This window comes from Clytia hemisphaerica, unplaced genomic scaffold (assembly GCF_902728285.1).
Source record: "Clytia hemisphaerica strain Z4C2 unplaced genomic scaffold, Clytia hemisphaerica genome assembly, whole genome shotgun sequence".
NCBI lineage: Eukaryota > Metazoa > Cnidaria > Hydrozoa > Leptothecata > Clytiidae > Clytia > Clytia hemisphaerica.
In genome coordinates this window covers 1,007,139-1,034,946 of record NW_027104192.1, presented here as the reverse complement: position 1 = coordinate 1,034,946, position 27,808 = coordinate 1,007,139, and the positions used below count along the sequence as shown (strand labels likewise).

The window sequence follows — 27,808 nt, the reverse complement described above, 5'->3', positions numbered from 1 at the left end:
AAAGATGGCAATTTTTGTCAAGGCATGATCCTGCTGATTTTTTAAGCTGGAAGGCATCATTTGCTTGTAAAATATAGCGTTGCTGCTGTTCACACTTATTGTAAATTTTACTCGAGTATCATTCTTGAGGTTTTTTACCACTTCCTCTGGGAGAGGAGAGCTGTCCTACCATCCACTTGCTAATGTGACAATAATGTGTGGCTGTTTTTTTGTTGTCAACTGAAATTTTCGATAAATGGTCTGACAGATGGTTGTTTACCTTGTGGCATCCATACTGCATGGCACATTTTTGTGACAATTGATTGGAGTAACCATTCCTATTACATCAATTGATCTCATTGAAAACTATTTTTATGGCTTGAGATCAAACCAAATATCTGCAACAGTCAAGTCAGATTTAAAGCAACATTTGGATTTCGAAATAATTTAACATTTAGACTTTATAATTTTATTGGAAATGTCATGTCATGGTTAAACTTTACAATCAGCCGAACAATGATTTTTTTTGTCATGTTGTCAATACACGGTTCAACGTATTTGAGTAAACGCTTTTACTACGAAAAAGATCATAATACGCTATCGAATATTGGGTGATTGTGGTCAGTAACATTTGTTGAGGAGGTATGCTGCGAAGAACAGACACGTTATTTTTTAATGGACCTTATCAGAGTTTTTTACTTTTCTAAAAAAGCGATGCATTGTGGGATTGTTTCGAGTGTATTACAAATAACATCTCTTAGGAACTCCTCGAGGGAATTCTACTGTAATACACATCGCTTTTCATAAGAAAGACTTTGTTGTAGTTTGAGATCAAGCAAACGCAAACATTACCAGATTCCTATCAAGATTCAATATTAGTATTATGTAGCTACGTATAATATAATGCAACACAAGAAGGGGGACAAATTGTGAATGTTTTAGTGGTACATGGGATGTTTTGTGTGTGACATGTGATGCTTACAATGACATTAACTTTTACATGTTAAGGCAGCAATCAGAAAATTCACTTCCATTTTATTTTTAATCTTTTTAAAGTCAGTAGTAGTAGAAAATTTCAAATTCACTGCTGCTGGTGGTGTCATTATTCAGTTTAAAACACTTTAAATAATTTCCAAATAGGATTTTTAGGATACCCTGCAAAAAAGATTCAGCTATATATAGTGATTCAGCTATATATAGTGTCTAAGGAGGGCCCACCATGGTTGGGCCCGACGGGCTAGAAAATTTTTGAATTTCGACCCTCTAGATTGGCTAAAACAGCCACCTTTTTATGCCCAATGTACCATGAACCAGAGATAAAGAATTAAAATTCATTTCATTTAAACACAAAATGAAGCTGGTAAAACTAAGATAGTTTTTTGGGTTAAAGAGTTTTAAAAACCAAAAAAGAGCGGCCTCTAAAATATGGAAAAAATGAAGGAAAGAGAAAGGAGGTGTAAAACATTGGTAATTCATTATATCAATGACAAAAATCATAACTATCATGAATTTTTTAAAGAACTTTGTGAAATTTACACAAAAAAGTGAAAAATGATAGCAAAATAATACAATAGCACACAAAAGATTATAAATTATACAAAAATCTTTATCTGATCGTAATAATAGCATTAACAATAATATTTACCAAACTGTCTAAAATGTTTTAATATAATTTTGATTCTTATTATGTCAAATTATTTATCTTATTGCTGCCAAAATGTGACTTAATAATTTCAAGCAGATTAATAATAATAGCCTTTTGCCATTTCAAATGAAAATTTAGAGAAAAAGAGCAAAACTATTTTATTCAGACTGCTCAAGAAAAGAGTATTTCATTAGAAAATTGATTAATGTGATGCATTAAAGTATCCAAAACTAGAATTTGTACTGAAGCTGAAATCTCTATAGTTGGTTCATCTTGAAATTGTAGTCTAGCCCCATTCTGGTGTCTCCTTTGGAACTGTTTGCCAAATCAAGCAGGGAATCCTGTACCAGGGGTAAAAAGCCCCCAATCCGAATTGAAAACAAACCATATGTCATCAGAAACTCATTTATTCATTATGTACGTAATGCAGCATGGTTGTTTGGTATCAAAATTCAGTTGTTGTGTTATAAATTTTATACTTTGTATATACATTATGCATCCAAATTCATTTGCATTGGCAATTACATGTCAAAATTAAATCAAGATGTACTTTCCAGAGATGACAAATATTGATATCCAGTTTACAGGAAAAATTTTGAATCCAAAAACTTCCAAGAAACTAAATGTTAGGTACACATCATCATTTTGATTGAATTATTCCATTCTGTTGTTTCCTTAAAGTTAAATATGGTTCCACTCATCTTATTAGCAGACTTTGTCAGTGTTTACAAAGATTTTGTACCAACCACGTGAAGGTGCAATATAATCCATTGATCTAGGGGCTACTGGACAGTATGATGGCAACTAACCTGAAAGTATATAATGAAGAGAGAATTAGGATCTTTGCAAGCTACACCTACATTAACAAACACAAAACAACAAAATTTAAGTCAAACGACAACTGGACAACCAATGAAATTAATCTTATATAATAACTGGCTGACTGTGGGTAACCGCCAACCGCAATGCTTTCATGAGTCTATCTACTTAACTTCTTGGATGGGTTTTTTTACTTCTGAGAATAATACTTACAATTCAGGAAAAGTTCTGCACACGTGCAAGACATCAAAGTGTATCCTTCAAAGAATTTTTGCCCACAAGATGGAGAGAAATGGAACTGTACAGGCAATTTCCATTTGGAAGAGAACTAAAACAAAATAGAGAAATCATTTTTAAGATTGTCGTGCAGTTTTTATGACCAGTACTTGACTGGCAGGTGCTGGCCCACAAACTAAACATAGTCAAATACAATCTGTTTGTGTACCTCAAAATAGTGTGCGAAAAACCCACCCAGCTCTTTCTCTCCTGCGAAAAACCCACCCAGCTCTTTCTCTCCCTAGAAAAATCTTTTAACCGGCCAAAACATATTAAAAACATTAGGGTGTCAAGGTCCTCAGCATCACAAAATTTTCAATGTTATTTTTTTTCTCTTATTTCAAAATAAAACCACAATAGGTTGGTTGTCCCTTTGCCTCTTAAATTGCCACAAATTCATCTCCTGTCGTCAACCTTTTCTTAGCCAGAGTGATTGGCCAAACAAACAGTAGCTACGTACCCCGATTGATCAAATATCTTATAAATATTTCATGATTGGCCACTCACTCACCACTCACTCACCACACACAACAAAAGGTTTTGTTGATTACCAAAAATTATGACAGGTCATAGTAGGCCATAGGCAGATCAGTAGAGAAAGAGGGGGGAAGGGAAGCAGTTTTTCCTGCACTTATCAGATTCTAATTGATAACATGCAGGCATGAAAAATAATAGAAAAAAATACCACATACCTTACAGATTTGACTTTCCTTGTTGCAATGGATTTCAGAAGATAACCATAAGAAGAAAAACAAACATTGAGATGACCTTGATGGCAGCCCTCAGATGACGAATTTGGAGAAGATCGAAAATGTGCAGGCTTCAAAACCCTTCAGAATTTGCGACAAAATAGATAAAATCAGGACTGTCTATTCTGTTTTTTCTTCTCCAAGCATCTAAAGCCATTTGACGAGTCTTGACTTTTAACGTTTTGACACTAACAGCCATCAAATCCCGGGCAAACCCTGCATTTTGACCTCATCCAGGTCTTTCTGCAAAACTTTGCAGGGTGCAGGCCTGCAAAACTCTTTTGTACACAAAGTCTAAAATACAGACTCGAATTCACGCTTCGTGAAACACCACTTGATAAACAGTTTTCTTATATTTACCGCGGACTTTAAGTCAGTAAAATAAATCTAATGACACTAACGAATGATCCGGAAAAACAACTCCGGTTAGGCTAAAAACAAGCTGCGACAAAAAAGACTCCGGAGCATACCCTGCGAGTGCATGTTTTGCAGGGGTGTCGCACCGCCCCTGCATCTGAAGAAGTTCGTCATTGCTGCCTTATGATATTGGAATGTTTCAAGGGGCTTGAAGTCATTGCATGATTTGCTTTTTTGATTGCATGAATGTATGAAAACTAGTAGTGATATATATTAGTGATATTTTTGTAAAAATGGATTTTATTATTTACCACTTTTAGTTATGACATCCTAAACTATCAAAAAGTCCATATTACAATGTCACATTTACTGTAATATTTTAAAACTACAGAATCAAAACAATGACGAGAAAGACTACATTATTACTAAAACTACATATCAATGTGTTATTGTTTTTATTACTTCATGATTGAAATAGAGTCTTTTTTTCACAGGATATGTTTGTTGAAAAATTCTAGGAGGATCTTTTAAAACTCATTAAATTATTTTCAGTTTAAAAGCGCTGTATGAAATACTCTGTGTTACCCTTTTAAATACCACTGTAACCCCTCGTGTTTATGTTATTAAGTCCATGCGAAAAGTTGTATTGAGCAGATATCTTTATACTTTTTCCAGGAAGATTTTTTGAAAGTGCTACAAAATTACACGTTCTTTTTTTTATAAGAACGTCAAAAATTTTCGAAGCCTTCGGATGTTCTTAGTTTTTTGGATTTGAAGCCTAAAAATGTTCTTAAGGTGTTCTTATTTTCAGCATTTTTTGAGCATTTTAATGTAATTTCTTAAGAAAATGCATGTTTTTAAGTCTCCAAAGCCTTAGAATGTTCTTAGAATGTTCTTAAATTTTTGGGCCTCGAAGCCTTATGTTCTTATATAGTTTGTTCTTATAAAAAAAAAACGTGTATTACAAAATGGAGTATATACAAATGACTTTTTATCTGTCTTTTAATTTTTCCAACATCCTCTTCTTTGACATTATTGTTATGACTCACTGGCAATAAATTCTTGGTGAATTGTAAAGTTCTTATTAGTTTGTTTTTTAAATTCTCTATTAATAATGGAGTCTTATACATTTTGAAATTTCTTCGCTTTGCGAAAACAGAACGCTCGTTCCGCAAGCCCTTTTATGTTGATTCTATGGTTCGTATGCCTCACATTGACAGTAATATGCCAGAATCCATCTTTTATTCTTCGTTTGTTGGTGAGTTTTTGAGAATAGCTCGATCCACTCTTTTATTTGAAGACTTGAGAGACAAATCTCACATATTTATTCAAAGAATGCGTGCCCAAGGCGCTACAGTTGGTAAACTCAATCTTAGTCTGCGTAGAGTCATTACACGTCACAGTTCTGAATTTTCAAGGTTTCAACTCAGTTTAAATGCAGTCGTTCAAAAGCTTTTGCGGTGAGCGGCCACGGGGGATACGAGGTATGGAACCGGGCTATCAGCCAACTTTTCAAAAAATTCTCATGTTTTTTTCCATCCTTTCAATCTTCTTCTCCCTCGTCATAGATAGTGGCAGTCTATTTCAAGTGTTTTTTCTTTATCTTCGAATGTATTATCTGCAACGTTAGTGGCAGAACGGGTCAAAGATGTGGCAACTTTGTCCAGTGGGTAGTACTTCTCTAGCTAGTTTTTGGTATCCTCGGCAGGTAGGACCAGATAGGTCATTCATTTGAGGGCTATGCATGTTGGCCTCCATAGATGCAAGTTACCCGATCTCACGGTACTAACTAACAAACAATTCTTGATCTACAAGTGGGAATATCTAACCAAACTACTTTTATAGCTTAAATGCTCCAACTTGATTTCTTTTATAATGAACTATATAGATGAACCCATAGTCTGCGACCAGATCAGAAAATTATTATTTTTCCCGGTTGGTTTCCAGAAACGCTACATTTTTTTATTTTCGCCTCAATTGAAAATTTTTTCAAGCAATATCCTGGCATGAAGACTTTTTTTCTTTTTGGAAATTTTGGAAATTATGATTGCCAATTATGTGACATTTTTGCTTTTGCAGCATGCTTTTGAAAATCACAAAATGCCTTCCTTTCGACGTTCTTTCAGATTATGAAAATGTTTCCCAGTATATATATATGAGATTATTTTTTCTTCTTTTGCATTACACTTTTTGGACCTACCTCCGGGTCCCCCGGTGGAGGTTCTATAAATTAACCCATGTCCGTCCGTTCGTTCGTCCGTCCGTCCGTCTGTCTGTTACCAGCTTTTCTCAGGATTGGCTCATTAGTTTCTTCTGATTTTTTGCACAATGATGCAAAATGGCAATGCCCAGAACGTGACGAAGCCCGATTTTTGAGGAAAAAATTTATTTGGGCAAATTTAGGCCAAAAACTACCTAAAAATAGGTTTTTTGGACTTTGTGCAAAATCCTGTCATTACTTTTTTCTGATTTTTTGTACAAAGATGGAGGGCAAGATTCTCTAAAGAATGGCTGAAGTGGTTTTTCCTGGAAAATTCTTATTCGCTTTAAAAAACGGATTTTCCGTATTTTGGGGAAATTCCCTTTAACCAAATAAGAAAATATAGCTTTTCTCAATGTTGACTCATAATTTTTTTCTGATTTTTTGCACAATGATGCAAAATGGCAATGCCCAAAATGTGACGGAGCCAGATTTTTAAGGAAAATTTTTTTGGGCAAATTTGGGCCAAAAACAGCTTAAAAGGTTTTTTGGGCCTGAATGGTTAAAGTGATTTTCGTATTTGGGGAAATTCCTTTTTACCATTTTACATTATTCAACACACAAGCTTTATTTTTCCATTCTGAATTTTTGTACAATTATTGTCACTTTTTTCTTATTTTCATCTGATGTTAATCATTAGGTAGGTCCATTCAGCATGTTGCTTGTTTTTATATAAGAACCAGTAAAATTTTTCTCAGCCTCGGCTGTTCTTTTTTCTTTTCTTTTTTTGCACTTTGAGCTTCTATCATGTTCTTATTAATAGGATGTAAGTCAGGTATTTTAGGAATTATTCCCAATTTTTATTACTCTGACTCCTAAATTGATTGAAATTGAGTAGTTTCAGGCTCAGCATTGTTCTTAAATTGTTCTTATTTTTTCTTATTTTTTGGCGATTTTGAGCCTCGTTGTTCTTATAAAATTGTTCTTATATTAAAAAAAGTGTATGTTTGAAATTATGAAATTGTTTCCCTGTTTTGAAAGTTTTTCACTTTTTGACATGCATTTCAAAAAATATAACTTTTGGATGCTATAATTTTTTACCTTTTCTCCAATATTTTATATATGAAAGTATATGCAAAATATTTCATCTATTTTGAAAATATAAATTTTCCTTTGGTTTTCTTATTGTAAAATATTCTCAATTTTTGATGAACAAGATCAACTTTTGTAGATATTCATTACCCCCTGATTTAAGAAAACGAGAAAAGAGAAAAAGTATTTAAGGTTGAAATTTTAACATATTTGAGTTAAAAAAAAAACTTCAAAAAAGCAGTTTGTTTTGAAAATAGAATATCAACTTTCTTTTGGTTCACCAGAGTTGTTTGTACATGTTTAAAATGCATTGATAGAAATTTTCCTTGCTCTCGTGACGATCATGAAAATTACCAAAAAAGGTTTGTTCACCATGCAAATATCGCGAAAATAGCCCAAATCATGCCTCGAATTATTTCCCGATCACGCATCACGCAAACGGCTGGGTACAACTTTTTAAAATTGTATCATAAAATGGCTAACTTTCTCATTTCCGGAATAACATATCTGCCCCGTCTCAGAGATCTTTTTGCTTCTAGGCGTCTCTGGCTAAAATCGGTGTTAAATCTACTTTTGTGGCGTTTTGGTCCTTTTCCGTTGTACACTAGCAATCGGAAAGTTTCGCTGGGAATAAGCAAGTTTAGCAATCCTACGGTATGTAGTGTAAAAAACCTTTCGCTTGCGAACACGAGATTTTCGTATCGTGCGTAACCCCTTTTACAATTGATATCACATACCTGGTTTCCATTTTATGAATATTCATCCTGAGCATGTTGTGTTGTTGTGCCTAGTACATCAGGATGTGCGAGGATGTCCCCTGCCTGGTGTCTAGTGCAGTCGGCTCCAAAGGAGTCTAAGGTGTTTACACCTTTGTTGATTCATGTTTTGTTTTCTTCTCCTGTCAGTCTACCTGGAGTTTGTTGTCATCTTGTACAGGCCGCTGGGGTAATGTCGCCTGACTGTCTTAAATGATAGTCAGCCTGTCCCAAGCCAGGATAAAGACAACATCGTCTCTCTAAGAGGAAAAATAATTCGGCCACTCTTTGTTGTTTGTAGTTCTGACAGGAGAAAACATTTTATTTTTTCATACTATATATATAATAATTCCATTGTGAGTGGTCATCCTAAATCCGACAGCCCCTGCCTAATTCCGATGGGGTCTTTCAAAGTTACAAACTAAAATAAAAACAAAACTTTCGCTGTGTGACGCAATAAAGATACCAAAGTGTCAACTAACTGAGAGATTTGATACATCGAACCCATTAAATCAAATAACATTTAACGTATTAAACACAAACAACAGATTCAGAATAAAAGGTATATAATATAATATATAGTTATTTAAAATTACTAATAATTTTTACAACTCACACTTTTTTATCACATTAATTCACATTGTGACATTTTAAAGCCATTGTTGGATTTTTTTTCAATAGTTCTTGCAATAGTTTATCGTTCAACTTGGAGAGGTAATGTTTGTAAACATAGAATTTTTTTTAATAACAGTTATTTGGGGGGTCGGAATTAGGCAGGGCTGTCGGATTTAGGACAACTCACGGTATATACCTAATGGTATTTTAGTGGCCCTTTTGTGGAAACAATTCCTCAAAAATTCCATGATATAGCATTAAAAACTGGGGTTGGTTTCATCAGAGCAAGGGGGTTATTTTCATCAGAGCAAGGGGGTTATTTTTATCAGAGCAAGGGGGTTACTTTCATCACTACCATGCCAGGTGCGATAAGGTGCTAATGTCGGGTGCTAAGTTTTAAAGTTTTACCACCAAACAGAATAGTGCAGTCGGGTCCTCAGCCTTAACGCCTAAAAACACCCGACAGCTTACTTCTGTAATGGGATGTTTGGTTTTGGATTTGTCGAACGGGTTGACTTGATATGGGAATAAGTCTACAGCAGTATAGAGCGTGCGTTGGAAATTTTAACTCTTGCAAATATCTTTTCGGGAGATTAAGTCTGTGTATTAATCTTACGTTTGGGGGGTTACCAAATCTTCTTCCCTATCGTTTCCATCTTTTCTGGTTACAATATTTTTATATACTTTTTCAGCTTAATCTACTTCTTTTAGCGGGAGATATCGAGTCCAAACCGGGGCCGAGAGAGAAAGATAACACCTTATCAATTTCTCATTGGAATCTAAACAGCGTTTGGGTTGATAAATTTTCAAAGATTGCTCAAATTACTGCCTTTCTGAGTGCTCATAAGTTTGATATCTTCTGCGTCGGTGAGTCGTTTCTTGATTCATCTATCGAGAGCGATGATTCGAGGTTGAAGATAGAAAATTATGAGTTGCTCAGATGTGATCACCCATCTAACTCAAAAATAGGTGGTGTTTGTCTTTATTATAGAAGGGGTCTTTCTATTGAGAGAAGGCCTGAGTTGTCTTCTCTTGACGAGTGCCTTGTTTGTGAGGTTAATTCTGGTTCGAAAAAACTTCTTCTTTGTCTTCTCTACCGAACTCCTAGTCAAAATGCAGAAGAAATTTCTGCATTTAAACAAAATTGGAGGAAACTATCAGAAAAATTTATGATGTTTCTCCTACTTCAGCTATTTTCCTCGGTGACTTTAACGCAAGAAACTCAGTTTGGTGGACTGGTGACATTACAAATTCTCCAGGAGAGGACATTAGCGAGTTAGCTTCACAATATGGGTTACATCAACTAATTGATGAGCCGACTCATCTTCATCCTGGGTGTTCTCCATCTTGCATTGATCTTATTTTTTCATCTTCGCGGACTCCTATTTTAGATTCCGGGGTTTTACCTTCACTTAATCCACGTTGCCACCACCAGATACCCTTCGTAAAACTAAACTTTCGAACTATATTCCCTCCAGCTTATAAACGCAAGATTTGGGACTTTTCTCGTGCTGATGAGAGGGGAATCGTGCTTGCCCTGAATGCCATTGATTGGGAAACCTCCTTTCTGGGACTCAACGTAGAAGATCGTGTTGCCCTACTCTCTGAATATATACTTAATATTATTTCTAATTTTGTTCCAAATAAAACTATCACCATCAGAGACAAAGATGCGTTATGGATGACTCCTGAGATTAAGCAGATGCTTTTGGATAAGGCTACGATATATCGTCGTTGGAGAAAATGGGGAAATCCTTTAGATGGTCAGACACTTGATGACATGGTTGACAGGTGCAGATTGGCCATCAAGACTGCCAAGGATAGTTATTTTTCTCGTCTTGGCAACTCTTTAAATGATCCAAACATAGGAAGTAAGAAATACTGGTCTACGCTGAAGCAGTTTCTGAACGTACGTAAAACCCCGAAAATTCCACCTATTCGAAATGAAAGAAACGTCCTTGTAAGTGATGTTTCTGAGAAGGCCGATATTTTTAACTCTTTTTTCTCAAACCAATGCTCACTTATCGATACTGGTACTGTTTTGCCACCTGAACAATTTCTTACTAACTCTAGACTGGATAATCTTGTATTTGAAGAAGAAAAAATCGAGTCTATTATTAATTCTTTGAATGTTAACAAAGCCCATATTTCTACTCGTATGGTCAGAATCTGTGGTAAGTCTCTAGTAAAACCTTTGCTTAGCATATTCAATCTTTCTATTAACTCTGGCATCTTCCCATCACAGTGGAAGAAAGGTAACGTGGTTCCTGTCTATAAAAAGGGAGACAGGAGCATAGCCAAAAACTACAGACCAGTGTCTCTTCTTCCTGTGTTTGGAAAAATATATGAAAAGTGTATTTACGATACACTTTACAGGTATTTTGAAAACAATAACTTATTTTCTCCTTGTCAGTCTGGTTTTCCTGCATTTCTCAGTTGTTATCCATAACGCATGATATTTATACAGGGTTTGACAAAGATCCTTCTCTAGATACCAGGGGGGTGTTTTTAGATATTTCAAAGGCATTCGATCGGGTGTGGCACGATGGCTTACTCTTTAAACTCAAATCTTATGGGGTGACTGGACCGTTGTTTTCCTTAATTCGCAGCTTTCTTAACGATAGGCATCAGAGAGCTGTGTTAAATGGAAAAAAATCTGAGTGGAAGCGAATCAATGCTGGGGTACCTCAAGGCTCGATTCTTGGTCCATTATTCTTCTTAATTTATATCAATGATCTTCCAAAAAACCTTGAGTCAAAACCGAAGATCTTTGCTGACGATACCTCTTTATTCTCTCTTGTGATTGATCAACTCTTGAGCCTTGATGTACTTAACAGAGATCTCTCCAGGATAACTGACTGGGCTTATCAATGGAAGATGTCTTTTAACCCTGACCCATCTAAGCAAGCCATTGAAGTCTATTTTACCTGTAGACTCACGCCTCCTAATGCTCCAGTAATCTCCTTTAATAATTCTAATATCGCGACCAGTGAGTACCAGAAACATCTTGGTCTAATCTTAGATTCAAAACTTTCTTTTGATCGCCATCTAGACGAGAAGATAAAAAAGGCCAATAAAGGAATTGGTCTTATTAACCGACTTCGCAAGCATGTGCCTAGGAGATCTCTACTAACCATTTATAAATCTTTCATTAGGCCTCATCTTGATTATGGTGATATCGTATATGACCGCCCGGGAAATGCTACCTTTGTGCAGAAGCTTGAATCTATTCAATATAATGCCTGTTTAGCTATAACAGGCTGTTTTCGTGGAACGTCTCAAGAAAAACTATATTCAGAACTTGGTCTTGAAAGTCTTGCTGACAGGCGCTTTGCTAGAAGAATGACATTCTTCTATAGAATTATTAACAATTTAGCCCCTTCGTATTTACGTAACTACCTGCCAGTAAGACTTACAGCACCAGGTGGCCTTAGAACAAGAAATCCTATTTGTGTCATCACAAGCGATTTGGATAACATAGTTTTGGATCGGTCCGATAAAATGATCGGTGAGACCAACCCGGACCGGCCCGGACCGGTGCCGACCGTTCTCGAGTGATACATTTATTTTCGCCGATCTTGTTTGTTTTGATAAGTCGATAGCTTGAATCTATCGTTCCCGTCCGTCCGTACAGAACGGGCCTTGGTCATAACTCTCGGCTGCCGGCAAAACTTTTGCACGTTTAAAAAAGGTAAACAGTACAACAGTGGAAAGTGATGTTCTCATTTCTGATAAATTGGTGCCTTGTTGTTGTCTATTGGATTATTTTGACACCAATTGTTTGGAACAAATACTTATTTGATACTGACATAATTTAACTTGCTCCAAAGTGATGAGTGTATATGTAGAATAAGAAGGCAACAAAAACAAGATATTGATGGATTTCCTAAGCTGCATGTAAAAGCAAGATGATTTAAAGTCTATAATTATATATATATCAAAAATCTTTTAACAAAGTCTATAGCTACTGTTTTTCTAAAACATAGATGAATTAAAAGTTCTGAAAAGCTGAGTCATTGTCCCAATTGTCCCAATTTTTTCAAGCAAGGATATTGAAAACTTCTTTTGTTCCCGTAAAAGAATAAAGGGTGCAAGAAAGTTTTGGTGATATAAAAGGCATGCAGGCGATATAAAAAGGCTGTGTTATGTTCGCTTCTTTGAAGCTCAGAAATTTCATATACGGGCAGGTAGGCGGGCAAACAGAAAAAAATCTGGAAATTTTATCTCTTCGGGCGGCAATCGAAAATATGTTCCGTTTGTGTCAAAAATTTTCTTCAAATTGAGTTGTCGTTTGGTTGGTAGTAAATTTAGTCAGGTTTTTGGAAAATGGTTTCAAAGTACATATAGTTTTTAAAATATTTATTCTTCGCTCGTTTGATGAAAAATTCCAACAATTTTCTGACTTGTCCGACTAGGAATTTTTGTCTACAACTACAAAGTTAGTTGGTCGGCTGACACGAACAGAACATATTTTCGATGGTCGCCTTATTTCATTTGCGTTCAATATTTTGAAGTTATATATATTATACTAAACCAAGCTTGGTTATTTGACCTGATTTTTCACATAAAACAACAAAAAAGAAATCCAATGTCATATTGCAACTAGAAAATACAATCAAAGAAAATATTTAACTTTGGTTGAATAAAAAATTGTTTTGAAATAACAAATAGATATTTGATTGAAAAAAATTAGTCACAGTATGATAATATTGAAGGAACTAAAGTTGAGATTTGTTCCCTAGTTAATGTGTATATACCCTAATTTGAAAAACTTTTTACCATCAACCGGAGCTACTTGTGATATTCCAGTCAAACACAGAATTCGTAGAAAATTTGTTTTCAGAAAAGGAGAACCAATAGTTGGTAGTCTCATGTTTGACTGGAGGATCCCAAGTAGCCCCTGTTGACAGTACTATGCAAATACTTATCAAATTGATGAGTATGTCATAATTTATTTCAACGTGCACCACAAAAATAATGATTTAATTTGCTTATTGTAGAGAAAAGACGGTACCGTATTTCCTCCAATAAGCACCGCACCAAAAGATTTTTTTTTCAAAATAAGCGCCACCCTCTTTTTAAGTTCTTTCTCTAATAATAGCGTTGCACCTAGAATCCAATGCAAAGCGGCGCTTATTAGAAAATCAAGAAAAATAAAGCTGCGCTTATTAAAACATAAAGACTTATATCATATGGTTTGTGATTCTCCTTGAATTTTGATTGAGATGAAATAAATAAAAAGCTTCTCGTTAAACAAAACGCATTCAATTTTTCTACTGAACCCAGAATTTAAAATCAAAAAACAAAAGTTTGCAATTTCGATATAAGCGCCGCCCTCTAATAAGTGCCGCAGCGCTTATTTGAGGAAATACGGTAATGGACTTTTGCTTTTTTTAAATCACTGAACATTAACAATTATTTTTTTCATTTTCAGAATGACTAATAGAAAGAATACTAAGAAACTAAATAATAATGATCTGGATCCGGTGCAGTTATGTTTTTCGTTTCTTCCGTGCAAAATTCTCTTATATCTGTGTAAAGATATTCCTTCCGTTGTCTTGAAAATCCTTTCGGTTCCACAACAGATGGCAAATCATGAGAGACTTTACGAACATCCTCAACAATACATATTTTGGTTGGTAAATCATCAAATGTTTTTGAGCAATACACAAAACCAGGTTCATCAGACGACATTCGAAAGTGATGGTACTCGAGGAGATTTTCGATTGGTTTAAACTTTTTCTGTATGAAATATTCCGTCCAATCATATGTGGGGACATGAATCTTTTGATTGTGTGTCCCAACAAGCACGGAAATGTTGCACTTGGTGCTGTCACAAACTTTGGCAACATCATACAGTGATGATACATGTGTTTTGCGGAATCTCTTTTTGAAGGCACCAAAGCATCTAATAAATCTAAGAAATTTTTGGCCCGCGCGCGAATTAGTTTTGTATTTCCCTCTTGGCAAACCCAACATAAATCGCTCATCGTTTTTGCGATCACGATGTGGGGCAATCTGGCTCTCCAAAATTCCGAAAATGTACTTAGACCCATAATGGGTAGATCGACAATATCACTAGCCTCCCGATACTTTTCATAAATTGTTTTCCTGGTTTCGTGCGACGGTAGCAGTTGTAGCCTGGCCTCTTCGTCACGATAATGCGGTACTCTGCCCGGTAGTAACAGAGCATTCTGCTCAGCAAAGTTGACGAGAAAGGTTTCCGCATGTTGTCGTGTTTCGATTGGAAGAGAATTATGTGGTGATTTTCTCTTATTTCCATGTTCACGAGGAACAAGGCCGTTCGTTTGGAAATATTTGCACAAAGTAGCATAGAGCTTTAGTGACAAGGCGAAACAAAATAAAAACGTAGTGCGACAAACACGTTGACCATACAAAAAAAAGTTATTATTTGATTTATTAGCCATAAGAAAACCCATTACGAGCATGTCTCTCTCTTTATTGTCCAACTCAAAAACGTCATCTCGAAACTTAGAAACTTGGTCCTTGGTGAATAATTGAAAACATTGCGATTTTTCAGGTCCAATTTTACAACCACAACCATCTCTAAAAAATTTGTCAACATTTTCCTCCTCTACAGTATCAAGTGCTCGTTTCTCAGACATGGTAAAATATAACGATCAAAATAACAAAATGCACTTGGAGACCTCAACTAAATGAATCAAAGTTCAAAAGTTTATCTGGGGTATTTATAAGAAACGAAACACATTATTTTCGAACGTTTGTTTATCTTTTCTTTTACAAAAATTACATAATATTACATTACATTATCCTTTTTTATGAGCATTCAGTTTTGTAGTTATCAACTCATAATTACACAACTTATAAGAACGTCAACAGACTGTGTTTTGACGCTACACAATACTACATTTAAGTGACGTTTTCTTAAGATTCGATTCGAACATTGGAGAATGTCGTTAATTAACGAACTGTCAAATGTGACGTAATAAAATGTTGCGAATTATTCGAAATGTTTCCGATTTACAATTTATCTCACTATAAAAGAGTTCGAATTTCCGATTTATTCACTTGTCTCAAAGCTTTTACGAAGTGATAATAAGAGATTTACGATATTATTGATCATGCCTAGTACACGTGTTAGAACTGTGGAGGATAAATTACCTCAATTTACTTTGATATTTTTTGCAATTGATGGTACCTCCGTAATTAAAAGTACGGACCAATTGAAATGGGTAATCAGAGGAGAGACCTGCCGTATCAGGATCAACACCAAAGAAGTTTTGGATGGAAAGGTTCTAGCAATGAGAGGTAGGCACAAAACAATTCCAGTTCTTGTTGAACGATGCTAGATTTTTTATTAGCAACATTTCGATTGGGACAGGCTACGTTTATCCTAAACGTAAAATACTTTGAAAGTTTGTACGCCTAAAGTATAAGAACAACGAGGCTGAAAACGGCCAAAAAACGTTTGTGACTAAGCTAGACTAGAGTCTACTTTTGGCTGAACTGCCATCCAGTCTATAAAAAAAGCTTTAAGTGGACCCCGGGCTATGACTAAGCTAATAGTTTCCTTATAGGACCCTGACTTGAAAATCTCATGCTCAAAAAGTATTTTTCCCACTAAAAATAGAATTAATTTAACTCATACTTTGGTCTATTTTTTACATTTTAGATACCAAGGAGGAACTCAATGATTTCGAGTTGGAGTGGGAGAAAACTCAAAACAAAGAGGTGGTCTCATCAGATACGGACACAGAACCAGAGGAAGAAGAAACAACTAAAGCGAAAGCGGTATGTAATTTTTATTTCTTCAGCCTTGCTTCAGCTTCATCTCCGGTAGTATTTTGCTCTCGATTTACGTTCGACCTGGAAAAAATATAGAATATTATTATCTTCGTAATGACCAATGGTATCAGAAACAATGAAGTATAAGCCCGAAAGGGCTAGAAGCATTGAGTTTAAAGCCCGAAGGGCTAGAGTTCAATCTCTAACCTTTCTCAGGCAAGAAAAAGCGAAGCCTTAAAAAATGCGCCGCATTTTTGACGACAGATTGAATCTAGCAATTCCTTTGTTTACGATTGATATTTTTTTCGAAATTTAGCGGTAAATTTTAGTTTCAATCCGTCATTTGTGTAAAAACCAGGCGAGCCGCTCAAGGCCGCGCAGCTTTGGTAGGATTTGTTAGCTTCAAATCCTACCAAGGAGATTGACTTCTAGCCCTTCGGGCTTATACTTCATTAGGATTTGACTCAAGTATGCCAAGATCGAAGCCTGCTACTGTCCATTCCTCGTCAGCCACTTTGTCATCGACCGTCCATCATTCCTTGTCAGCAAGTTCAACTGTCTCGACCGTCCATCTTTCCTCGTCAGCAAGTTCGATCGTCTCGTCACCAACAGTCCATTTCTCTATCGCGTCGACTGTCCACTCCTCCATCACGTCAACTGTCTTGACTGTACAGTCCTCAATTGCGTCAACAGTCTCGAATGTACAGTCCTCCATAGCGTCAACTGTCTCGACTGTCCAAGCCTCCATCGCGTCAACTGTCTCGACTGTCCAAGCCTCCATCGCGTCAACTGTCTCGACTGTCCAGTCCTCCATTGTTTCAACTGTCTCGACTGTCCAGTCCTCCATTGTGCCAACTGTCTCGACTGTCAAGTCCTCGTCAGCTAGCACCACCGTTCATTCCTCGTCGCCAGCTAGCACCACCGTTCATTCCTCGTCGCCAGCTAGCTCCACCGTTCATTCCTCGTCAGCAGCTAGCTCCACCGTTCATTCCTCGTCAGCAGCTAGCTCCACCGTTCTTTCTGTGTCAGCAAGTTCGTTCATTCAAGTCAATTCCTCATCCTTAATGTCGACTAACCATTCTACGTCTAGCCTACATCAGCCCATCCGACCAACTGCTTCTCCTTTGTTGACATCAACTCCAGGCTCAATCAATTACGGTGAAGTGGTTGATGATTCGTCAACTTCTTTTGAAATTCCGAATGCGTTGACAGACCACACCATGGAACCATTGACCACAAAACCATTTGATGTATCTGGACAAATTTTGTTAGAGCTGAGACAGCTACGCCAAGAAGTTTTTAAGTGGCAGGAGGCAACAATAAACTTGACCGATATGATGGTTTCATTGCAGCAGCAGCAGCAGCAGCAGCAGCAGCAGCAGCATGTTCAACAACCAATCACCAATCACCAACAACCACCAGAACAACCACAGTCATCTCAGGAAGTAGATTTGAATTTGGATTTGGTGGATGAGCTGTTGGGAAATACAAAAGGAAATCTTTCAGTTTATGAAATAAAACTTGTTGCGAAGGATGGGTTTGATTACATGAAAACGGTTTTTTCATCTCATCAGATGCTTCATTACACAATTTCTGGGTTGAGAGGCTATTTAAAATTCACGGAGGATGACATGGACAAAGTTTACCGTTATTTAACTAACAAATATAATTTAACAAAACCATATGTAAGCAATGCAATCATGCCAATTGTGTCTGATAAACTAAGAAAATATCGCAATAGTCATTTAAAGAAGCTCAACTAATTTTTTTCAGATATTTCTTGAACGGTTTTAAGTGTTGTCTTTGTGTTTTTTTTGCAGAACTTATTTTTCTTGATTCACTTGACACTGTAAAAAAAATAGTCTAGCCTTTTTAAAGTATTGTGATATTTCCTAGCTATACGTCAATCAGAGACAATCAGCATGATTGCTTGCCTGTTTATAGTCGGCAGTATTTTGGTCTTTTTTAATTAAAATTTTGTCCTTTTGCAGCCTATTATTTTCTCAAATATTCTTGATGCTAGAAAAAAGTCTTATCATGTAAGAGTTATGATTTTTTTGTCAATGGTAACCTTTCCGCAATTTTAGTTTTTCATCACATTTTAACTATGTGATCAACTACTACATTTAGGTATTTACTTAACAAATTTGGGATGTAGTTTTTAGATTATAATCCATATTTTCATTGTAATACTAAAATAATTTCTCATTTCCAAGAGCTTTTTTTGAAAGATTTCAAACTGAAAGTTTCATTCTTCCTTTCCTGTGTTTCAAAATAGATTAAAAACTCAACATACAAAAAACCTTACTTATTGTTAGAAATACAATGTACTTACCACAAATCTGGTTTCATGTTTCATAAGAGCAATAACATTAAAAAGGTTTTCGAGATTTTTCGTGCAGAGCACTGCTTCATTCAGTCACATGTGTGGAAAGGGTAATCTCAGTCTGTCAGCAGCGTTTTGGATCAAATTTACACACGTGAAAAGTGTAAAATGCAGAACAATTTAGAAAAAAGAAATCTTATCTTTATAGAATTATAGAATGTAAAAAATACAATTGTGATCACAGAATTAGAAAAACTACATTGATTTGTCAAATATGATTAATAATATCTCCTAAAAGATAGTTTAAAACGAAGATAACAAGGTAAATTTACGTTCTGTATTTTAACTCGATCGGCCATTTTGGTTTATTTTTCTCGTATGCCGTAAAACAAAAGGTTGGTCCAGAACGGTCCAGAACTAAAAAAAGGAACGGTCCGGCCCGGACCGGACTGGCCCGGACCGGACTGGCCCATAACGGTCCGGTAGCGTTTTGTTTTGATTTTGTTTGTTATGTTTTTCATGGAACTATCTGAATGTCGATGGACAATTACGGATCGGACAGGACCGATAGAGACCGATAGAGACCGATAAAGAACGTTACAGTACGGTCCGAATTTTAATGTTATCCAAATCGCTTGTGATGACACATTTATCCTCTTAATATACGAACTGAGCCTTTCCGTAACACTTTTTTTCCGTACTGCATATCTCAGTGGAATGTTCTGGGAGGTAATATACGAGATCTACCTTCAATTAAAACTTTCAAAAAAGCAATCTATGAATTTTTGAGACCCAAGAAATCTCATGTTTTTGATGTTCCTGACATTCAAGGAGTGATCTTTCTTAACCTTTACCACGCCTTCTCTCTGGGAACTTCACCCCGTGCACGCCTTGTCTTTTTGGGAAAAATGACAGTTTTACGCTTTCCGTCATAACTTTTGATCTACTAAACCGATTCAAAAAAAGAAGCCCATTCTGGAAAGCCCAACTATCCTGCTTTCCAAAAATGTTAAAATAAAGGATTTTCCTCTATCAATGGTGACACAGTAGTCTTCTGCCTTAGAGTTGAAAAAAATTCAAAACGCAATTTGTCATATTTTTCAAAATTTTAAGTTCCGGTTAAAAAAAAAGTGGGGAGAACATTTGCGATACCATAATTTTCTGGCTCATTGTTTCCACCATTATAACTACAACTGCTAGCCAAAAAATCACAATCATACCTTTACTAGAAAAGGCAGAATTCATTTTTAGAAAACCTTGGTTTTCGAGAAAATTTCCACGTAAATCAGAGGCACGTAAGGCAGAGGCCCCTTGAGGTAATTTTTATGGGAAATATCACTAAAAACAGCTAAAAATGACTTTCCTATCATCAACCAGCATAAAAGCAATAGAAATAACATAGTATATACACTTTGAAACTCTTTACAGCCTTATCAGAAGCCTTAACTATACGTATATTTACGGCCTCGGCTATAGCTTAAAACGTAAATTTACGGCCTCGGCGTGGTAAAGGTTAATCGACTTAGGGTCGGTTTCAGCCATCTCAACGAGCATAAATTTAGACATGGCTTCCGCGACACTTTAGACCCTTTCTGTGGTTGCCGAACTAACTCTGTTGAAAACACTCAGCACTTTCTTCAGCACTGCTCTATATATTCCCATGCAAGACAATCTTTGTTCGACAAACTTCAGACCCTATGCATTATTTTTCATCCGCCACTTAACCCTCCTTTTTTCTGTCGGCTTTTATTAAATGGTGATGAAAGTTTGACTTCAAATCTAAATAAATCTATTCTTTGTTCTGTTGTTGAATTTCTTAACGAAACTGGAGGGTTTAGCGGTGCTTTATTTTAGGCTTTTACCTTTTAAAAATTGTAGCTTCCTTTTCCAAGATTTTTTCTTTACTTACTTATTTATTCATATTTTACATAGTCTAGTACCTCTGGCGATATAACGTTAGTTCCTAGCGGGGGGAGGGACTATATTTTATGTTTAAGTAATGTTTTGTAATATATGTTCGTAGTGTACACGTGTTTTTGTTTCAATAAAGAAAAAAAAAAAAAAAAAAAAAAACACCTGACAGGTGACGTTGTCGGGTACTGTCTGTTGGGTATTTTAGAAAAATTAGAAAATTTTGAAACTTAAAAACAGAGGTTCCATCACCTGGCTGTCAGGTCCATCATCCAACTGTCGGATGCGTCGACAGGGTTGTCTTTCATTACCTCCATAAACATGCATTTGTAAACTATAACTATTGTAAACTAGGTTAAAATGAAAACCAGAAAAGTCTGTCATGTGAAGGTGATGAAAGTTACCCCAGTTGACAGTAAATTTTTACCTCCAAATATCAAAAAAGAAAAGTTTGAAGTCTTTTATAAAACATTGTTTGTTTCGTCTTGTTTCACAAAGGAATGGCATAATAAAATGAATTTACTGTTAATATTAAAGCCAACAAAAAAGCATGCAATCATCTTCAAAGACTACAAATTTTGTGATCCAGTGCAAATAGCAACTTTTGGTACTTAGTAGGTATATATATCCCTAGGAATTTTAGGCGCAGTAGTGTAGTGGTTATCAATCTTGACTGCCGTCCAGGAGGTCGGGGTTCGATTCCCGCTTGGTGCTGTGATTATTCACTTGGCAAGTGAATGTACCTTCGCCCGGGCCAACCCATGCCATGTGAGGGAAATTGGGTAGACAGAAACTCAAGAAGCCTGTCGGTGACTGTGCTAGGTATCAATTCCACAATCCATCGTGGATGAGGTGAGAGTGCGCTGGCCTTGTTCCCCAGTGGTTCACGCTGGACTTAACGCACTCGATGTGTGTCGAGTGTCTCGCAAGCTGGTCGCAGTATAAATCATCGCGTAGACGGTTCTAATGAGACGACTCCTAGACCGCTCAATACGGAACCGGGTGTCCTCTGCAAAGAGCAGCCAGTCATTATCATATCCCTAGGAATTCAAAATGGAGGTATAAGGCACTTAAGAAACTTATTTTGCTAGGTTTGAAATTTTGTTTTCAAATGAAATGTTTTGATTGAGAATGTTAAGCGAATCAGTTAAAAGTTGAGTGACAGCAAACCAACCTTTTTTTGCACATCCTGGCAAGTCTTGGCATTACAGCTAGCTTTGAGATAAAGTGTTTAAGAGTTCCAGGTTAATATTTATACAATAATAGCTGGTTTGGAGGTCAATACGCGAAAATGTTACCTCCCCCCCTGACCAAACCCCTGATGCATTTACTTCGCTTTTACAATTCATAGCTGCCAACCTGCATTGAACTAGGGACACCTGCAAAGTATTAAATATAAGATTTCTCCCAAATCTCCTGTATTTTAAATATATTTCCGTATTTTTCTTCCTTGCTGATTTTCCTGAAAATACACTTTTTTACAAGCTTTTCTAAAGACGATTTATCATTTTACTCACAGTCCAAATACATTTAAACACTCTTTATCCTCTCTCGCACATTAGCATGTATATCCAATGGCAACCATTATTCGCTTCACTCTACACAACAATTTTAAACTAAAGAACACACTCGATTAACGTTGTCAGGGTTACGTCTACTACTAATATATGTTCAAGTGTTTACCTTTAAACCCTTTCCCTCTACCTTTTAACATATATGTCTTACTTTTCGATCGCAGTCCAAGTGTTCACCTTTATCTTTCCATCCTTTCAAACCTAAACCATCTTACACACAAACCCACACTCACACTAAACAAAATGAACTATAATACTCACAATATTTACAATAATCTTGATTCAATCCCAACACTAATGATTTTATGTCACAATAACCTGAAATTACACTACTTATATACAATAAATTTACCATAGATTTTGATGACGATGTTATGAATGAAATCCCAGAAGCCACCTTGATTTCCCCTAGCCTGGTACGTCAACCGTTAGAGTTCAAAACAAACCTACCACCACGCTGTCTAATAAACACAAACGAAACCCTACCAAAAAGACTTACACCCACAAACAATACCGCGAAGAAAGAACAAAAGAAACTGACCAAATTATCCCACCATAAACAAACCAATCGCAACACAGAGAAACCATATGAATTACCACCACCCAGCGAATCACCACGAAAACCGCCTACACCTAAGAACACCAACACGAAATATGACCCGAACAAAATAGACACTAAGGATGATTCACCGAAACCCTTCAAAATTCGGAAAATCAATAAGGAAAACACCCAACCACCACCACCATATAAAACTCAAGAAACACCTCCGCCGCCACCACCAACGTCCATCCAAACGACACTATCTGATAACAACAACAAGCCAACAGATACAGAAGATGAAATCAAAAACTTCATGAGTACTGAAAAAAGAAGAAAACGATCCATCCCGGTAGACAACAACTTATTCGAACCACGAGCCAAGAGACTTGACCACCCGTCAGACAAAACAAAATACTTCAACCATACCTATTCTATGCTGAGCTTTAATGGACAGGAAGCATACTTAGAGGACAAAATTTACTCAGATACACCACCAAATGGCTTAAAAATACCTGAAATAGAATCAAAGACAAAACCCCACCTTAACAGTACGAGAAAAAGACAATGGGAGAGAGTTTTTGTTGATGCAAGCTTAAACCTCGCACGTATTATTCTTGATCCCGCCACTGAGGAAAACGAAAAACACGAACAAATTCGAAAATCAATTCGCGAACGCCTGACTGAAGAAACTTCAAAACAACTTGATAAAGATGCAATTTACAAGTACAAAACATTTAAAACTAACCAACAACAACGGAAATCAAAAAACCATTAATATATGTAAATAGTGTAAATACTCTTGTGAATAATATAACCGATATAACCAGTAGAAACACAGATTTATTAAAACGAAAACTACATGAACCATATAATAACATGTTTAATTACTATCCCTTTGAAAATATATCAAAAAATACACCCCCAAAAATACACAAAAATAAAAAAGATATACACGTAATTCAACAACCAATAAAAACACCGAATAGAATTACCAACTTATCTAAATTTAAACTCAGGAATCTTGATACCAACATTTTAAATAAGGGGTTGAGCTTCGTACCGTCCCCGGATACTAAAGAATTAAAAAACAACTTATCAATAGCGATTGACGAATTCTTTAATAGAATATCCATCAAATACTTTTTTTCGACACAAAAACAACAGCAAAACAAGAATTTACTGTACAGAAAATCATACTGGATAGCCCCAGCTCCAAAAAATAACAAACTAATCACTTATTTTACTAAAACGAAACGTGAATTAAAATCCCTACTCAGGGTAATTACAAACTGTAAAACTACCGAAAACTTGAATCCTACCGAAAAAAAGGCACTTACACGACTATCCAAAAACAAAGACATCACCATAAAAAAAGCCGACAAAGGAGGCTCGGTAGTTATCCTTGATACGGAGAATTATAAAAGAAAAGTTTTTGACCACCTCACAGACAAAAAATCATACCAAAAAATCTATGACCAACACGAAATAGCAAACTTAAGAACAAACATTATATCATTTCTTGAAACAATTTATTACCACTATCATATAAACAAGAATACTTTTACCTTTCTATTACCACCTATAAAACCTAGGACAAGCTTATTCTACATCCTACCCAAAATACATAAACCCATGATCCCTGGTAGACCTATTGTATCGTCTGTAAATTCTGTCACTGAGAACTTATCAGAGTTCCTCACAAAATGCACCCAACCTCTAACAAAACACGTAAATTCATACATAAAAGACACAAAAGATTTTTTAAAACTAATCCTTAAAGAAGATCCTTCCGAAATCGATTACCTGGTTACTATTGACATTAAATCATTATACACTAATATACCAAAGGATGAGGGCGTCGAGGCCTGCTTATCCTACATCAATGCATACAGGGAATCCATTCCCGAATTCACCCCGAACAACACTATTCTTCGCACACTCTTTTGGTTTGTACTAGAAAATAATTACTTTGAATTTAATGGGGAATTATACAAACAGACATACGGGACTTCAATGGGTACCAAGGTTGCCCCGATATACGCCACCTTATTCCTTGGAGACTTTGAAGAAAAATACATTCTCACAGATAACATGAATCATAACATACGTTTCTACAAGAGATTTTTAGATGACATATTTCTTTTATGGAAAGGCACTTTAACAAACTTGAAATCCTTCTTGGAACATCTGAATACATTACATCCTACTATAAAATTTACATGGGAATATTCAAAACGTGAAATTAACTTCCTAGACACCACAATATATTTAGACGAAAATACAAAGAGATTCAAAAGTAAACTTTACACCAAACCTACCGACGCTAAAATGCTACTCCACTATTCATCATATCACCCCGACCACACCAAAGCGAACATAATTTACACCCAAGCACTGAGATATAGATTACTTACCACAGACGACAAAATATTGAAATCAGAACTAGCAACACTGAAACAAGTCCTCCTCTCCAGAGGTTACCCAAATGAGATTATCAACAAAAACATAAAGAAAATCAAAGGGCTAACCCAAAACCAATGCCTCTATAAGAAACATAACTATATCACGCAAACTAGAGAACACACACAAACACTACCCTTCATCATTGAATATTATGAACACCTCAAGCCCGTTCAAAATCTATTAAGAAAACACTGGTCAATTATAGAGGAGGACCCATCACTGTGTAAAATACTACCAGAAAAACCACTCGTAATATACAAGAGACATAAAAACATTAAAGAATACGTGATGAAAACCAAATTCACTGAAACCCAACAAAAAGGGACCACACCATAACCTTTTACCCTAGAAGCTGTCTGGACAAATTCAAATACCTTAAAAACCAAGTAAAAACTTCAAATTTGTTGCCTACATAGAATAATTACCTAATATATTATCTTGACTTATCTAAAAATATTTTAACTATTTTAAATTGAAAACTCTCTATTTATTTACTTATCCCGAAACTCAGAGACTAGTACACTCGATATCTCGCCCACGACGCACGCTTAGAACTACCACCCGCTTGCCCGCACCTACGCCCATCAACACCCTATCTAGAATACACACTTATAGTAACCACCCGCTCGCCAACACCCACGCCATCCTTGTTGTATTAACAACACCAATTATTTCCCGCCAATACTCACGCCATTTTTTCTCCCTACCGAAAACAATAGAAACAACTACGGCCACTCAAAGAACGGCCCTCACGTTTTCCAAAAACCCTACAAAATAGAAATCGTGATAACACGAGTTCTTTTTGAAGCTACCACTCAAACAACCAAGATGAATCTTAACACAAACTTTGAAGTTCCTATTGAAGGTACAATTTTTATTCCACTCGTTCCCTCGTTCAATCATTTTATTCCACTTCTTCATTCATTCCTTCATACTAACATTCATTCGTTTTTTCCCATCACAATATTTTCCACCATTCCTTTCTTCAAACATTTTTCTAAAAACTTCTTTCTAACACTTTCTTCAAACACTACTTTTTCACTGACTGAACCACGGAGAAGCTGAGGATTTTGTTCACTATCTCTGAACAATTTGGCCCCCTGTTGCGATGAAGTTATTGAAAAGGGCCGAAAACTTCGCTTGAGTAACAGCATTCAACTGATGACCTCATTTTCGCTCTCCTAAGTCACCACGAAAACTTAACTATACTCTAATTACTCTACCACAACCACAAAAAATTACTCTACCACAACCACGAAAAGTTTCTCTTCACTTTAATAATTATGATTGCTTCTATACCAATATTCTAAATCTCCAAACCTATACACATAAAAATTCTACTTCTACCAATCTAAAACACACAATAAATTACAATATCATGTAAATTGACATACTATCACATGATAAGAACAGAGATTGCTCTTTTCAAGTTTAATTATGACTTGACCTCCTTTTCACAAAGCTTTTCTTCCTTGCTGATTTTCCTGAAAATACACTTTTTTACAAGCTTTTCTAAAGACAGGTTTAAAAACTTGAGATCTATAATATATTTTTTGCTCTTTTTAAACTTCAGATTTCAAATCATAAACATTTAATCAAAACAAAGACTGTCACATGACCAATGCAATTCACAATTGTGTTTATTTTAATAGAGTGTGGAATGCTGAATGAAATACCATATATCAGCATAATACAGAAATTTCAATACCAGTCTTGAGAGCGTTTTCTGTTTCATGAGCACATCGATTTTCAAATGGTTATGAACTCAAAAATATATTATTGTCATTGCAATATTTTTCCCTGTCACACGTATTGAAAGAAACTGTTCAACAGCTTATTAATGGTACCATGAGATATACTTTTCTCTTGTTATGGATATGACTGTCAGAAAATCCAAAATATTTGGTCATTGTCAATGGATTTCACCAGCCTGTATCGTAAGAAACTGTATATATAATGTTTGGTACGTCATGGTATTCTTATCATGGTGGTTATTGTTTACGTGGCATGGGAGTAATTATACACATTTTTTATACAATATTATAATACTAACCTACATAACATAATTAACAAGGCGCCCAAGGGCGTGAAGGCCCAGCTTTTACAAATAATGGTCAAAAATATAATCCGTCTACTTTAACTTTTTTAATGACTTTCAGGTGGAAGTTTTTTCTTTCAACCACCGAAAACAATGGAAATTGAGTGTTTGTAAAAAAGACATTAGCGAGGTTAAGTATCGGTAGATAACTCAGGACGACGGACGAATTTTTGAAGCCTTCGTTCGCGTTACGGCACTTTTCTACAGGCTAACCCGGAAGCTAGGCAGACATACCCCGGGTAAAAATATCGGATTTGCTCTAGAACGAGAAACTGAACGGAAACGTGTTCTAGAGCAAACCCGATATATTTGCCCGGGGTATGTCTGCCTTGCTTCCGGGTTAGCCTGTAGAAAGTGCCGTAGCGCGAACGAAGGCTTCAAAAATTCGTCCGTCGTCCTGAGTTATCTACCGATACTTAACCTCGCTATTATCCAAGTTAGAGTGAACGTACTATATACGAGAATACCGGGGTAACGGTGCTACACGGGATTGCCTCAAAAACGTTCAGTTTGCCAAATTTTTTTCCAGGCAAAATAATCAAAATTAAATTGAAATTTCCTAAGAGATCCTTTGTTTTTTTATTGCTGCTGTTGACTTTTTTATTTACATTGTCAGGATCAATGATCAAACAATTGGACGT

The 27,808-nt window shown here is 36.0% G+C and overlaps 1 protein-coding gene and 1 long non-coding RNA gene across 2 annotated transcripts; one reads left to right on the top strand and one right to left on the bottom strand.

Annotated features, from left to right (window-relative positions):
• Positions 1-1,713: 1,713 nt before the first annotated feature.
• LOC136815159 (uncharacterized) lies at positions 1,714-3,803 on the bottom strand. Its single transcript, XR_010847679.1, has 3 exons — positions 3,412-3,803; positions 2,657-2,771; positions 1,714-2,433 (listed from the first exon to the last, which is right to left on the bottom strand). It is a non-coding gene; the product is annotated as an uncharacterized lncRNA (long non-coding RNA).
• An 18,636-nt stretch (positions 3,804-22,439) lies between these two features.
• LOC136815108 (putative uncharacterized protein DDB_G0290521) lies at positions 22,440-23,381 on the top strand. The gene has a single exon (XM_067071548.1). The coding sequence runs from the start codon at positions 22,440-22,442 to the stop codon at positions 23,379-23,381; it is 942 nt and encodes a 313-aa protein (XP_066927649.1).
• Positions 23,382-27,808: the final 4,427 nt, after the last annotated feature.